General features: G+C 53.5%; 1 protein-coding gene across 2 annotated transcripts in view; it reads right to left on the minus strand.

The window, feature by feature from the left end:
• Positions 1-16178, minus strand: part of LOC144737064 (MARVEL domain-containing protein 3-like) — an 85278-nt gene that overhangs the window by 25899 nt on the left and 43201 nt on the right. For both annotated transcript variants that reach the window (XM_078619716.1, XM_078619717.1), the window contains exon 2: positions 5394-5519. In XM_078619716.1, coding sequence (XP_078475842.1) covers positions 5394-5517 — 124 coding nt within the window. In that variant the 5' untranslated portion in view covers positions 5518-5519. The remainder of the gene's footprint in view (positions 1-5393; positions 5520-16178) is intronic.

Raw genomic sequence — 16178 nt, forward strand, 5'->3', positions numbered from 1 at the left:
TCAGCGTACCGGATGACGCCGCATGCGGCTACAGGATATTCGCCGTTTTTTCTTATGTACGGTCGTGAAAACGTACCGCCGATTAATGTGCAGTTGGGAACCGGAGCGAGGGGACCTGCTAAGCCTCTTCCTGACTATATTCAGGACACCGTTCGCCGAGTCACTGTGGCTCGGGAAGGGGCCCGCATGGCTACGGCCAAAGCCCAGGCTCGGAACGAGCGGTGTGCGCGACGTTCAAAAGGGGAATGCCCCTGGAAAACGGGGGACCTGGCCTGGCTCCATTGTCCACAGGTGCGGCCAGGTACCTCTCCTAAGTTACATAAACCATGGCAAGGGCCGGTTCGCCTCATCGAGGTTCCCAACCCACAGTCGGCGCGTGTTCGGTTTGGATCTCGGCGTTGGTTCGTCCACACATCTCGGTTGAAACCATACGTGGCCCCTCGACCTGATGCGTCATCTCCTGAGGTTGCCTTGCCGGGGTCTGTTGCTGCCGACTCGCCCTTGCCTGTGCCTGCTGACCTTGCAAGAGCGCCTGTCGTGCCTTTTACAGACGAGCCGGCCGTGACGCGGCAGGGGAAAGAAGACTCAGATCGGGGTGCGTCTACCACGGCTGCGGAACCTTTGAGACCCGCAGCCCTTCCAACCCTGCCGCGGACGCGATTGCGGGACGCCTCTGATGCTGGGCCTTCGAGAATAGGGGACCGGGACGTTGCCAGGCCTCCAATAGCGACAGACGAACTTCAGCCTGTCGCTCTTAAAACCCTGCCACGTTCCCGCTCGGCGGGAAGGCCGCCGACCGCCCGGGACGGCCCGGCGACCCGCACCCGCTCAAAATCCCTCACATTTCGTTAATTATTGTGTTGTGTTCTTGTTATTTCGGTATATTATTGTGTGTTCTGTGTCCTTTTTCGCATTGGGTCGTGTTTCGCTCGCATTGCTTGTAGGAGTTGTGTTCAGCCGAGGTCGGCTGGATTTTCTCTACGGGGGAGGGTGGTGTAATAAGGGCGTAAACGACCTCCTGGAAGTGACGTCATGGGGGGAGGAGTTACGTCACGTGGGGGAGAGGGTTCAGGTCTATAAGGGGAGAAACCGGAAGCAGTGGGGGAGTGATCGGAGACTGGGAAAGTGTGAGGCCACGCAGGGCGGAGGATGAGAGAGAGAGTGGCGAGATCGCCACACACACAGACCACGAGGTTCGGCACCGTCGGCCAACGGTGACCGACCCCGGGGCAACAGGAGCAGCGAGGAGGCTGCAAAGAGCAGCGGGTCTGCAAAGGAGGAATTGGGCAGCGGGGGTCTGCACGAGGAGACAGCAGCGGGTCTGCTAGGAGGGAAGTGGGCTACGTGAGCGATAGCAGCCTGGGGCTGCAGAGCGAAGAGTATATAGGGGAGTGCCGTGAGGGAAAAGAGATCGAACCCAAATAAAGGACACAGAGACAGAGAGAAGCGTCCGAGTCCTTTATTACACAAGTATGAGTGGTGGTCACGGGTTGAAGAGATGGAATCTGCCTCAATAGCCCGCGCTCACAAATTACTTATTAATTCCATAAAAAATGGAACTTGCAGTATCACACTTATCACCATCCTAAGGAGAGAGAAAGAATGGTGGTCCGATCTCTGACCCCCAGGAACAGGTTTGCAGGTTTGCTGAGCATTTATGCGAGATCTTGGGGAGGGGAAATCCCTCAGCCCAGAAAACATCATGGCTAAAAGTGGGGATGATCTTGTTGAGGCTATGGTGCCTCAAATATTCGAAGAAACAGTCACCTCCTGTAAGTGGCTGGCTGAAGTGCCATCTGTTGAGGCAGGATGGGAGGCGATCCAGAGTCTGAGACCAGGAAAAGTGCCGGGCAGGCATGATCTCCCAAGCAAACTGGTGTGCAGACTGCCCTTTATTACAACGTAATAACAATCTGGACTACTCGACAAGTTCTGCAGATTTACAAGGATGCCCTGTTTGTCCACCTCTTAAAGAAGGGGGACCCCCCACAGACTTGAGTGCCGGGAAAGGTCCTGACAAGGATTATTCAACATTGCCTTGCCAGGCACACCGAGGAAAGGCTTGCGGAGCCCCAATGTGTTTTCAGGAAAGGGCAGTCCTGCACGGATGCCATATATTCTGTCCGTTTGCTACAGCAGAGGTGTGAAAGAAGTAATATGTTGTGTTCGGTTTCTGACTGATGGCTACACATTTATTTGTTCAAACGGACTCTTGCACGGCACAGAGGGAGCACATTATGGTGACTTCAACTGGGTTTATTAGCGCAACCAATTACAGACTCTGCACATACACGTGCACACGTTTCTTCTAGTGTTGTCACTGATGCTGCCAGGACCACTGCCAGTTTGCTCCTGCTGTTGGTACCGGTGCCGGTGCTGTCGGGGCTGGCGCTGGCAGTGCTGGTACTGCTACTGCGGCCGCTGCCTTGTTCCGCAATTTCTGCTCGTACCAGTGTTGCTTCTGCTCCTACGCGCCCTGTGGTGTTCAACTGAGCTGACTTTATAGGGGGTGCCCAACCCCCCTGCCTTTGTCTTGGCCTGGACCGGTCTCAAAACCCGAATCTCTACCTGTGAGGGCTCTGGAGCAGAATGAACTCCCCTGCTCAGACCTACAGGTTTCACTGGACTGTCTACTACAAATAAAAAAAAGGGGCGGGAGGACTTATCACAATCCATTGTGCTACATATACGTACACTGTACACTACACCACTACACGCTACTTTATACTACACTATGCACTACACCACTATACTAAATTGAAAGCCCATTTCTTCATAAATACTTGTGTTTAGTTCACTGTCCTTTCTCGCACCTCCTATTTGCATGGTTGGCTATGTATTGTTGCAAAATAAGTTCAATATACATATAATAGTAGGTTTTTACCCTTTTAAACTGGTACAAAACTGACACCTTTATTTGTACCAGTTTAAAAGGGTAAAACCCTACTATTACATTTTGCCACTGGTAAAAGAGATCTCATAGTAAGCATTTACACCATGAGATCTCTTTTACCAGTGGCAAAATATAGTAGTAGGTTTTTTACCCTTTTAAACTGGTACAAATCTGATGACACCATCTGGTCCATCACCAATGGGGACTAGGCTCTAAAGAAAGCCGTCTCGGGTGTGGACCAATCAACTTCAAGGACAGTGCATATTATTATCATTATCAGAGTTGCTTCTTTTTGTTTGCTTTTTGACTACTTGTGTTGTGGTTATTGCAAACATGATGCCTTGAATAAAGGTGTCAGTTTTGTACCAGTTTAAAAGGGTAAAAAACCTACTACTAGATCTCATAGTGTTCAATATACATACTTTGTACATACCCCCAAAGGAAGCTATCCCTGTGCAGCAGCCAACACTCACAGCAAGAAGACGCCTGGATTCGATGTCCGACGTAAGCACAAAGCTACGTGGAGTTTGTGGCGAGATATTATCTCCCACGCCTGGTATTTAGCAGGCCGTGGGTTCGATCCCGACCCTGACACCTGTATGAATGTTTGAAGGTCTCTCTCTCTCGCTCCCCGTGGTCTCGTGGATTTTTTCCGGGTCCTCCGTTTCTTCCCTATGCATTTAGAATCAACATGAGTTTAGAGTATTTGGCTGCTCCCAATTTCCTCATGATAAGACACTTCGTTGAACTTTAATTTGTGGCCAGGTTGCTTCTGAAAAAGAGCTAGAAAGCTTGACCTGGTAAAATAGAAATATTATATTTTTAATCGTTTTATGTTATCCCCATGTTCGAAAGAGTGTGAGTGAGAGTGTGTGATGGCATAACATAGTTCATGCTCCAGTCATCAGGAATGTATGTTGATATATGTTTAACTTCTTTTGCAATATACATAGCCAACCGTGCTTATTGGAGGTGGGGTATGATAATCCAAGATGGTAATGTGTGCTTCTATGGGTCTCTTTGCGATTCTATGGGTCTCTGTGCGATTTTGTGAGTCTCAATTTGAATCTATGGATCTCTGTTGTGAGTCTATGGGATGACTTGTCTCTATGGGATTTTCTGTGTCTCTATGTGAGTCTATGCATCTATGTGTGAGTCTATTTGATGCAGTGTCTCTGTGTGAGTCTCTGGGTATCTGTTCGAGTAAATGGTTATCTGTGTCTCTATGCGAGTTGTATCTCTATGAGAGTAGCTGGGTCTCTGTGCGAGTCTATGTGTCTCTGTATGAGTCTATGGGTCTATGTACAAGTCCCTGTGTCTCTGTTTGAGTCTCTGGGTCTCTGTTCGAGTATATGGGTCTCTGTGAATCTATGCGAGTATCTGTGTCTCTCTGTGAGTCAATTGGTCTATGTGTGAGACTCTGTGTCTCTCCAAATGAGTCTGTGTCTCTCCATATGAGTCTGTGTCTCTATGATAGTATATGGGTCTCTGTGTGAGTCTCTGTGTCTTTATGTGAGTCTATGGGTCTTTGTGTAATTCCTAGGGCTCTCTTTGTGAGTGTATTATGTTAAACTTAATTCGCATCGTACGTATCCAACCGTGTTAATCAGAGGAGTTCTAAAGAAATCAGTTTTCAATCTGGATTTAAAAGTGCATAGCTCCAGTGGCTTCCTAATATCAGAAGGAAGAGCATTCCAGATGACCGCAGAAGCGCATCTAAAAGCACACGATGTGGTGGAGCTGCTTCGCACCAACATCATAATATTTTCCCATCATAAGAAATAAACTAAACTAAACTATTTTATTTCACCATGTAAGGCCCACTGAGCTATATAGCTCTTTTTTCTAAGTGACCTAGCCACAAACGATAGCTCAACAAAGTGGCTTATCATGTGGAAATTCAGAGAAGCCAAATACTCTAAACTCATGTTAATTCTACATGTAGTGGTAAAAACTGGAGTAGCTGTAGAAAATCCACGCAACCGCGGAGAGAGAAGGACACGCAAACTCCAAATATACAGCAGGCATCAGGGTTGGGATCGAACCCACGAACTCCTGTATACCAGGCGAGGCAGTTAACATCTCCTCACCATGGGGAGAGAGACATGCAAACTCCAAATATATAGCAGGTGTCAGGGTCTGGATCGAACCCACGACCTCCTGTATACCAGACGAGGTAAATAACATCTTCTAACCACTGCGGCAGCCCAACTAGTCAACCAGGTCTGTGCACAGTACTTGCGATGTTCTTATAAAATAGTCACGGTCAAGACGGCAGTTTCTAACTTGTATTCATGTTGGCGTCAGTGAATGGATGAGTGAGTGAGTTGATGAGTGGATGAGTCAGTGGGTGGGTGGTGAATGTGTGAGTGAGTGAGTGGGTAGTGGATGACTGCGGTAGTGGGTCAGCCAAAGAAAAAGAGGGAGTAGGGACGAAGATTAAAGTGGAGGAAGGAGTAGGAAAAAGATGATTCTAAAATGGTTACCAAATGGCACTCACCACGCGGTGAGCAGACGTACTGAAGCCTCGTGCAGCAGTTGGCTCTGGAATGCCTTGCCACGACGCCATGGCAACTGTCATCACTGCAGTAGTGGGGAGGGTCGTGCTCTCCCGTGACCGGCATCCCTGCAGCCAGCACATAGAAAAGTGGTCAGCCTAGGCATCCCTATGGGTCTGTGTGAGTCTTTTCGTTTCTGTGCGAGTCTGTGAATGTCTGTGTGACTCTCTGCGTTTCTGTGTTAGTCTATAGATTTCTGTGTGAGTCTATGGGTCTCTATATAAGTTTACAAGCGGGAAGTACCCGGCGTTGCCTGTGGGAAAATATATTTTAAAACTTATCTTAAAAACGTAACATATACATACACAAATACTAAGCTATTGTGAATGTCCGGCGTGCCGTTTGTCCATTTGTCCGTAAACAAAATGATACGAGACTTACATAAGTCAAAAAAGTTATATAAAGTGGGGGGTGAATAGTTGATGTAAAAGGTTTCCGAAAATTGTCGACCCCCCCCCCCCCCCCCAGGTAAGCATATATACCTACACACCCTACATACAATAGGGTGAGTAGTATCTAGTGACTCTATAGTAGTATCTGACTCTACAGTAGTATCTGGATCTACAGTAGTATATACTGACTCTATAGTAGCATCTATTAACTCTATAGTAGTATCTACTGACTCTGATGTTGTATCTAGTGACTATACAGTAGCATCTACTGAGCCCAGAAGTAGCAACTGACTGTATAGTAGTAGCTACTGACCGTAGTAGTACCTACTGACCCTACAGTAGTATCTACCGACTCTATCGTAGCAACTACTAACTCTATAGCAGTATTTGCCGACTCTATAGAAGTATCCACTAACTCTGCAGTAGTGTCTAATGATTATAATAGTACCTACTGGATTTATAGTAATATCTATTGTCTCTATAGTAGTATAATGTGATGATATATCCGAGTTGCTGATGGATCACACCTCGTTACGATGATTGGCTCTACCGGTCCTGGCCCATTTATAGTAATATCTATTGTCTCTATAGTAGTATAATGTGATGATATATCCGAGTTGCTGATGGATCACACCTCGTTACGATGATTGGCTCTACCGGTCCTGGCCCATTGCCAATGGGGGAAGTCTAGGGGCGTGGCCCTGACGTAATGGGAAGGTGACATCTGTAAGTAGAGGATTGGATCTGCTGGCTTTAGCTACAGCCAATGGGGGGACGAGTCAGGGGCGTGGTCCTGGGAACGTACGATGGAGTCTAGAAGATTCTATAGAGGTTAACCAGGATTGGTGGAAAGGTACCACGTGACCCGGGTATTAAAAGGGGTGGAAACTGACAACACGTGGTCAGATCTGGAACGAACGGAGGGTGAGGCCACGCTGGAGTGGGGTCCAGGCTGCCACGTGGCCGCGCATCTCTCTCTCTATCCCTCTCACGTGTTGTGAACGAAAGACAAATAAAGACCGGATTCCAGAAGTCGCTTCCACGACCTTTATTACATTGGTGACATAAATTCTTCTTGAGACCGTTTGGGCAATTATTAGAAAATGTCCAAGCACCTCAAGAAAAGAAACCTACCGGATCCTCCGTCGGATGAAGATGTCGAGGCGGACGAGGAAGAGCTGCTGGGAGCCACGGGTCCTCTACCGCCGTCTGCTGCTCTCCCCGACGCCGCGCATCGACGACAGGCTGGCGAGGCGACGTCTCCGGCTGCGGACGAGGGGTGGCGTCAGGTGGCGGATCAGATAGAGTCGCTCCGTGCGATCCTGCTAAATCTTGCAATGGCGGTCGCGTCATCAGCGGCCCTCGGTCGGCCGCGTGGAACTCACCCAAGGGCCGATGACCAAGATCTTCAGCGGGAAACGCCGTCCACCATTACTCCTGCCACGGAGGGGGAGGCCTCCATCTTGGGCGGGGCTGCTGCCACGGGGCCACCGGACGCCATCTTGGGCGGGGCTGCTGCCACGCGGCCGCCGGACGCCATCTTGACGGAGCCATGTGCTGAGCGGGGAGCAGGATCTGACACGCCCGAGGCCTAGGATATTCACCGCGGCCATCACATTTCTCAAATTAAAGAATTTGTCACCGGGGGCGACTGGAGCGCGTTCACGTGGCGGTTCGAGTCAGCCTTTCGGTCGGTGCGATAGACGGAGGCAGAAGCGCTGGAGGCTCTGCCCACGCTATTGGACGACGTCTCCTTGGCAGTCTTCCGCTCCATCCCGGCGAGTAAGAAAAAGACGCTGCGTGACGCTTTCATGGAAATGGCGGAGTTCTATGAGCCGCCGACGGTGGCTACCAGGAAATTCATGCAGCGGCGTCGAGGAGCGGATGAATCGCCCTTGGCATCCCGAGGGCGCGCTGTGGATGCTTGCCATGGCCGCCTACCCCGATTCATCAGCCGATCTCCTGGATCCTCTCATCCTTTCTAGAATGATTGAGTTGTCCCAGGAACTTAACATATCATTACCGGTGTGCAGCCACGAACCGCTAACGTCTCGATGGGCGGCGCACTGTTTGGACGCCAAGTTCAACCTCAAACGCTGGGACCAGATGGCTGCATGGACGGGAGATCCTGAGATAGATGGGCCACCGTTGGGATGGGCTCCACGTCGTGTCGTCCACGGCTCCAACGACTCCAGCAACGACGAGGTGATGGCAGCCGTTCCTCGCTGGGTCCTGAAACGCCGGCCACGCGAGCAGCGTGATGGGGCCGGACGTCCATGGGCGGGGACCGGGGCGACCGACCGCCGGGCGGCGGCCACATGTTTCAAGTGTGGCTGACTAGGCCATTTCGCCTGGGATTGCCGCTGCCGACTTCAACCTCCTCAGGTTTCGTCGGGCCGACTTCCATCTCCTCCACCAGACGCGGATCCACGGCACCCTCGGGCAAGTCGGCACATATCGGACACCCGGCAGGTCTTGACACATCATGCATCCACTCGCACCCATGTTTGTGTAATACCGTTGAGGACTCTTGGACACCCGGGGTTGAGGCACACGTATTTATTCCGCAACAGTTGTCACAACCGCGGACATACAATACTGGAGGGGGTATCGGCCCCCTCACCCGGCTAGCTGGGAATACACTGCTAGCTATCTCTGACCTACCTCCTAGTCCTCCACTAATGGGCTAGGGGAGGCTGTCTGGCCCGACACTGGTAAGTCGGGCTACGGTACCCGGAGTCCCAGAGCACTGGCTCTGGTTCTCGGGACCACGCCGCTGGCTCGGTCCTGCGCGGCCCTGACAAGGGCGGCGTCCCAGGGGAGTCCAGGGCTCTAGCTAGACGATCTTCGGTCTTCACTGGTTTAGCTTTAACATTCTGCCCCAAGCCCTCTGACACATCCCCCTTTATACTCAACCCCCGCTGAGGGGTGGGGCCCCGGGCTGCCTGGTGCGGACGTCGTTGAGAGCACCCCCCCCCCCCCCCCCGTGCACTCACGTAGCCCCGCCCACTGTGTTTGTTTCCCATAAGCTGCCATGCATAACGGCTCTCTCTCTAACACCCCTACATCACCCCCCCCCCGCATAGCTTGCAGCCGTCCCGGCTGCCAACATACAAAAAAACGACAATAAAAGCGCATTTACCCCCTGACCGCGCGTGTGCCTCACTATTTTTCAACAATAACAAGAACAACACAACAAGAACGCAACAGCAAGAAGAGAAAACAACCCGACGCACCCCCCCCGATTAAATACGAATTCCGTAAAAACAGTCTATACACAATTTGCAGGGAACCCACCACACACACAACACGCAATGAACACAACCTATGTACACATCTTCCGGCCTCACAACAGTCTGCGCATTTTAGCGCGTGTCCGTGCAGCGGGCCCCTCACACGGGGTAACCCCGGGTGGTGGACCGTCAGCTGGCAACTGTCCGTCTCAGAGTGAGTCCTCATCCGACGCCGCGTGACCCTTGGCATCCCCAGGAGGGGTGATCGGGCGTGAGCCCGTCATTCCTGATGCACCTGGAGGTGGCACAGCCGGCAAGGCATTAGGTGAGCGCGACGGAGACGGACCCAGTGAGTCGGTCGACCCCCCACATGTTTGGCCACGCGTGTGTGAAGTGGGGATGTGTACCGCAACGAAGGGTTTTAATCTAGAGGGGTGGACGAACCACCGCCGCTTCCCCCATTTGATGCGCACGCACTGCGGTCGCAAAACCTCAACCACCTCCACAGGGGCCCGCCACGGCCGCACCAGCTTAGAGGAGGTTGCGAGTGGCACCTGGGGACAGTGCAGCCATGCCTTGTCCCCCGGCTTCCACTGCAGCATGTGCGCCCGACCCAGTCTGAGCCGCTCATTCGCTTTCTGACGGAGGTCAGAGTTTTGCATGGCAGCATCCCGTGCCTCTGTCAATTTGGCCAAATTAAATTTTACATGGTCAGCCAATTTAGTTTTTCCCTGAGGCGCGGGGATCTGCAGCTGGGCACAAACAGGCGGGTCAGGTTCGCGGCCGTACATGAGGTAGAAGGGTGAAAATCCCGTAGCTGCGTGGGGGGCCATCCGGTACGCCGCCAATACCCCTTGAATTTGCAAGTCCCAATCGGTCTGTGAGTCCAACACCTGCTGTGACAACATTGACGCGATGGTCCGATGCAGACGCTCGACCATCCCGTCAGTCTGCGGGTGATACGGGGAGGTACAAATTTTCTTCGTGCCCAGGAGCTCACAGACTTCTTTGAGCAATTTACCAGAAAATTTTTTGCCCTGGTCGGTCAGCAGCCGCTCCGGAGCACCTTTGTCCAGGACATAACCCTGAACAAAGGCCTCCACGATGGCTGCTGCCGACTGATTGGCAAGGGGCCAGGCCATAGGCCAGCGTGTAAAATACTCCACACCAGTTAACAAATATCTATTGCCCCTGGGTGTGGCGGGGAATGGGCCCAAAATATCCAGCGCGACGAGTTCGTTAACTCTGGACACTTTGATTGACTGCAAGGGTGGGTTAGACACACGTGCTGGCGGTTTTCGTTGCGCGCACCGAGGGCATGACCCCAGTAAATCCCCGACATCCTTCGTCATGCCTGGCCAAAAATAATCGAGTTGGAGTAAGGCGAGGGTCTTTTGGGTCCCCAGGTGTAGGAGGCGCTCATGTGCGGCCCACACCGCCTTGCCCCGCAACCCCGAAGGGACCACCAGCCGATGTCGATGGGATTTTCCGTCCCAGTGCATCAGCAGACCATGCACCAATTCCCATGCGTCGGCATCACCCCTGCCCTGCCCAGCACAGCCGACGCGACGACGCAACCCGAGGAGAGAGGTATCCTCCATCTGGAGGCGCCCCCATTCATTGACGGGCATCCCCAACAGGGAATCTTTTCCCTGTTGTGCGATTGAATTTGGAACCAATGTTTCTTCGTGGCCGGCGGCCGCCAGGACTGGAACCGGTATGTCCCCTGCTGGCCTGCAACGTCCCGACCCCAGGAGGCATGCACATTCGGAGGTGGTTGGCATGCGCGACAGAGCGTCAGCATTTGTGTGGCGAACGCCCTTATGGTAGGTGGTTTCAAAATCAAAATCCTGGAGGATCTCCAACCATCGGGACAATTGTCCCGATGGCTGTTGAACTCGCAGGGCGTACTGCAGTGCCGCATGATCTGTGCGGATGGTGAAATGCCGACCGTACAGATATGGGCGATACTGTTGGATGAAATAGACAATTGCCAACAGTTCCCGACGGGTGACACAATATCTTTGCTCCGCCGGAGACAACACCCGACTGCCGTACGCAACCACCCGTTCCACGCCGTCAACCACCTGGGAAAGCACGCCCCCAATACCTGTGTTGCTCGCATCGGTGTCGAGCAAAAAAGGCTTAGAAAAATCGGGGTAACTCAAGGGAGGAGCTTTTACCGGGGCGTCCCGAAGGGAGCAGAAAGCAGCCTCCTCCTCCTGACCCCAGTGGAACCGAACTCCTTTTGATGTTAAAGCGTGTAGGGGTTTCGCAATCGTCGCAAAATCTGCGACGAAACGTCGGTAATACGACGCGAAGCCAATAAAACTCCTGACCTCTCCCACCGAGGTGGGAGTCGGCCAGGAGCTGACGCACTGCGTTTTGGCGGGATCGGTAGCAATACCTGAGCGCCCCACGATGTGTCCCAAATAACGCACCGAATCGCGTAACAGATGACATTTTTGGGGTTTGAATTTCAAATTAGCAGCCCGCATCTTTAGGAAAACCGCCCGCAACCTCTGGAGATGTTCGTCAAAAGTTTTACTAAAGACGATAACGTCATCCAAATAAATCAGGCACGAATCCCATTGCAATCCAGCCAAAACCAATTCCATCAAACGCTGGAAAGTTGCCGGCGCTGAGTGGAGTCCCATCGGCAACCGGTTGAATTGGAACAGGCTGTGCGGTGTACGGAAAGCAGTTTTAGGCTTTGAATCATCGTCCAGAGGAAGCTGCCAGAATCCCGAAAGTAAATCCAATGTGGAGAAGAATCGCGCTCCCGCCAAGGCGTCCAGCGATTCGTCCATCTGTGGGAGCGGGTATGCGTCGGCAACTGAAATTTTGTTAAGGCGCCGAAAATCAACGCAAAACCGCAACGAGCCGTCCTGCTTTTTAACCAGGACGATCGGCGCTCCCCACGGGCTGGTGGAAGGAGAAATGATGTCGGTGGCTAACATGTCATCAATAGCCGATTTGACATGGTCCTTTTCGGTGGGACTTAACCGAAACGGATTCTGGCGTATTGGCGCGCTGTCACCCGTATCAATATGGTGACGCAGCAGATGAGTGCAACCCAAATCATATTTGTCCCGACTGAAAACGTCGGAAAATTCCCGCAGTAGCGTTTTAAGCTGTTGACGCTCTGAATTTGACAGGTCCGTCGATCCCGCACAAAGCGCCTCGAGCCACCCTTCATCGCTGTCCGAATGTGGTCGCGGCGCAGGGACAGCACTCACGTGATTCGCGACGGGTTCCTCACAGGGCACCGGCGTCGCGTGAGCAAGCACGGTCCCCTGCGGGACCACCACCGTCTGCGAGCCCACATTGAGGACCGCGATGAAGGGGTCTCCGTCCCCTCTGGGCCGGAAGTAAATGAGGTCCACTAACCCCGGCCCTAGATGGCCCCAGCAGAACCCCTTGGGCCCCAATGCCCTTAGCGAAGGGCCGCCGAAGTTTCAAAGGAACCAACATTTGTGCCCCCGGAGGAACGCGCACCGTTCTATCTACAAACGCCGGCACCGTTGCGAACGCCGTCCGACTTGTACCGGGGGATGGCAGAAACGCCATGCGTCGGCCCGACGGGAGCTCAATGCATCCCTGGTCGATTAATATCCTAATCGGCATTTTGGCCAGGAAGTCCGTCCCCAGCAGGCACGGAACCGCCAGCGAGGAGGAAACAAAAATCGGCCCAGACAATTTAATATCCCCGTTACAAATTAGGGCTCGAATCTGTCCGATGATGCCAAGTGAGCCCCCGTTAGCAGCAAAGAATGGCACGTTAACAGGCATCAAAGGACGGCTCTGGGCAGGGAGAATATTGTAAATTAACTCCGAAATAATGGTCGCCGATGCTCCCGTATCGACCAGGATGCGCACCTCGACCCTGTCGATGTGCCCCACAACGGCCGACGACCCCGACGACGTGGCTACAACACGATGGGCCAACACGGACCACTGGCTGGGTTCAATCTGAGTACCCAGAGCGGTGCGTGTTGGTGCGATGGTGCGCGATATTGGCCCCCTAATCGGTGCGGTGTATGAGTGTGTGGCGGGTGTGTGCGTGGGCCAAACATGTGAGGTGCCGCGACTCGCCGGGTTATGATGATGGAGCTTGGGAAGAGGGCCGGCGTCCCGTCGAGGTGTTGTCCCGCGCTGCCGAGGAGAGCGGCACCCCGAGTCGCTGATGTAGCGCAGCGGCTGCCGCAGAAGGTCGCCCTTCCTCGTCCCCCTCACCCGGCTCTGCTTCGGCGCGCACGACCGATGGCATCGCCGGTCGCACCCGTGGTAACGTCCCGTCCGTTGGCGATGACGCGGCAGGTACTGTATGCCCGCCGTTGGACGCGATGCTCAGGCCGGCCACGCCCTCAACTGCAGCTGCGGTGATGGCGGGATTTTCAAATTGGTGTTCCGCCGAAATGGCGGGAAGGCGCTGTGGTCGTCGGCTTTCGTCGCCCCGTGGCGGTCCAGCAGCCCCCAGCTGAGTGATGTGGTCCAGCATGCTGGCAGCGGCGTGCAGCAGCTCCATCAGCTTGGCGTGCGCCTGCCTCAGCCCCTCTGCCGACACCTCTCCACCCTCCTGTTGCTGCGGCGTAGCCGTATCTGGCCCCGACTGCTCCGTGCTCTCTTCACCCGTCCCGGGCTCTCCGACTGCAGCGGTGTCCTCCGCCCCCGGTATCCTGACCCGAGCTGACCGGCGCGTGTCCATGTTCATAGATTTTTACTTCTGACACCAGATGTAATACCGTTGAGGACTCTTGGACACCCGGGGTTGAGGCACACGTATTTATTCCGCAACAGTTGTCACAACCGCGGACATACAATACTGGAGGGGGTATCGGCCCCCTCACCCGGCTAGCTGGGAATACACTGCTAGCTATCTCTGACCTACCTCCTAGTCCTCCACTAACGGGCTAGGGGAGGCTGTCTGGCCCGACACTGGTAAGTCGGGCTACGGTACCCGGAGTCCCAGAGCACTAGCTCTGGTTCTCGGGACCACGCCGCTGGCTCGATCCTGCGCGGCCCTGACAAGGGCGGCGTCCCAGGGGAGTCCAGGGCTCTAGCTAGACGATCTTCGGTCTTCACTGGTTTAGCTTTAACATTCTGCCCCGAGCCCTCTGACACATCCCCCTTTATACTCCACCCCCGCTGAGGGGTGGGGCCCCGGGCTGCCTGGTGCGGACGTCGTTGAGAGCACCCCCCCCCCGTGCACTCACGTAGCCCCGCCCACTGTGTTTGTTTCCCATAAGCTGCCATGCATAACGGCTCTCTCTCTAACACCCCTACATTTGCACTCCTGAAGGGAATTGTGGGTCACCTGGGTCGATGCCACACTCGGTTACATAATGGAAAAAATTGGCTCGAAGGGTGGTGGCAGCCGCGTCGGGGTCCTCGACGGTACAGGGTACTTTCGATGGGATCAATGTCCGTATTTTGGTGGACACCGGCGCGTCTGCAACCATCATTTCCGATGTTATTTTTCATCTCCTGTCCATTCCTACGTCGCGGATCCGACCGGCTAACGCTGTATGCGTTGCTGCGAATGGGGGTAGCATGGGTATTTTGGGGCGAGTAGATGTGCGCATTGCTATAGGGAATATCACCGCGGTGGGACCAGTTTTGATCTCGCGTTCATTGGCCATCCGATGCTTATTGGGCACGGATTTCCTTCGTCGGATGCCCGTTAAAATACTCGATCAAGGTTGCTTGGAAATGCCAGGGGGCCATAGAATGTCTTTCCTGCCGTCCCTGCTCGGCCGTTCGCCCCCAGGAAAAGCTGTTAATGCGATTGTTGCTGTCACGGTAGAAGTACCATCAGGCTCACAAATGCTTATTCCGCTGCATTACCGAAAGCGGTTGGAAGCCGCGGACAATGCGATGAGTGTGTTGTTGTACCCGTCGAACTCTGTGGCAAAATCCTTTTCCCTAGTGGCGGCTCAAACTATCGTTCGGCCTGGTCAGGCCCCATTTATAAAAGTGTTAAATAGGGGCCCGGACTGGGTCGTCGTCCCAGCTGGCTCGGTGTTGGCTCACGCCACTACCGATTTCACCAGCTTTGAGAGCGACCAACCCACAAAAATGGCCGCTGGCGTTCCACGATCCGATCGTTCAGACAATCGATGGATCGCAGAATTGTGCGGGGAAAATACGTCCTTGTCGGCCACGCAGTGGAGCGCCTTGCATTCACTATTGTCGGAGTACGCTGACGTTTTCGGTAAAAACGATTTGGATTTGGGCCATACCTCGCTCTTGTCGCACAATATCGACACCGGTACGGCAGGACCGATTTGTATGCACCCGAATCGCATGAGCCCTGCAGAAAGGGAACACGTGCGTGGCGCGGTGGACGATATGTTGGCGGCCGATATAATTTTGCCGTCCAACAGTCCTTGGGGCGCGCCGGTGGTGTTGGTTAAAAAGGATGGCAGAACGAGGTTTTGTGTAGACTTCCGCCGATTGAATAAGATATCCGTGGCGGATGCAAACCTCTTGCCACAGATGGACGACTCGTTGGACACTTTGTCAGGGGCAAATTTCTTCTCAACTCTCGACCTGTCGTCTGGGTTTTGGCAGCTTCCTCTCGATGACGCGTCCAGACCGAAAACGGCGTTCCGCACGCCGCAGAGCCTCTATGAGTTTAACCGCCTACCTATGGGCTTGAATGCAGCACCGGCGACGTTCCAACGCCTGATGGAACTGGTGCTAGTGGGGCTGCAGTGGGAAACGTGCCTCATATATTTGGACGATATCATCGTATTCAGTCGCACCTTCGAAGAACACCTCCAACGACTGGAGATTGTCTTTCAGAGGATGCGGTCGGCTGACCTAAAATTTAAACCAAAGAAGTGCCACCTTTTGCAACGATCTGTCCGCTACCTGGGACACATGGTCAGCTCTGATGGTGTGTCCACGGACCCTCAGAAAACGTCGTGTGTCCGAGAGTGTCCACGCCCACTTCAGTGGGCGACGCACGGCGGTTTATAGGGTTCGCATCCTATTATCGCCGATTTGTTAAGAATTTCGCGATGCTGGCTAAGCCGCTGCATGTTCTGACGGGGAAGAATCAGAGATTTAAATGGGGCCCGGAAGAGGAGCGCTCTTT

Source organism: Lampetra planeri, chromosome 64 (genome assembly GCF_965212315.1).
Source record: "Lampetra planeri chromosome 64, kcLamPlan1.2.h2, whole genome shotgun sequence".
In the NCBI taxonomy this organism is placed as follows: domain Eukaryota; kingdom Metazoa; phylum Chordata; class Hyperoartia; order Petromyzontiformes; family Petromyzontidae; genus Lampetra; species Lampetra planeri.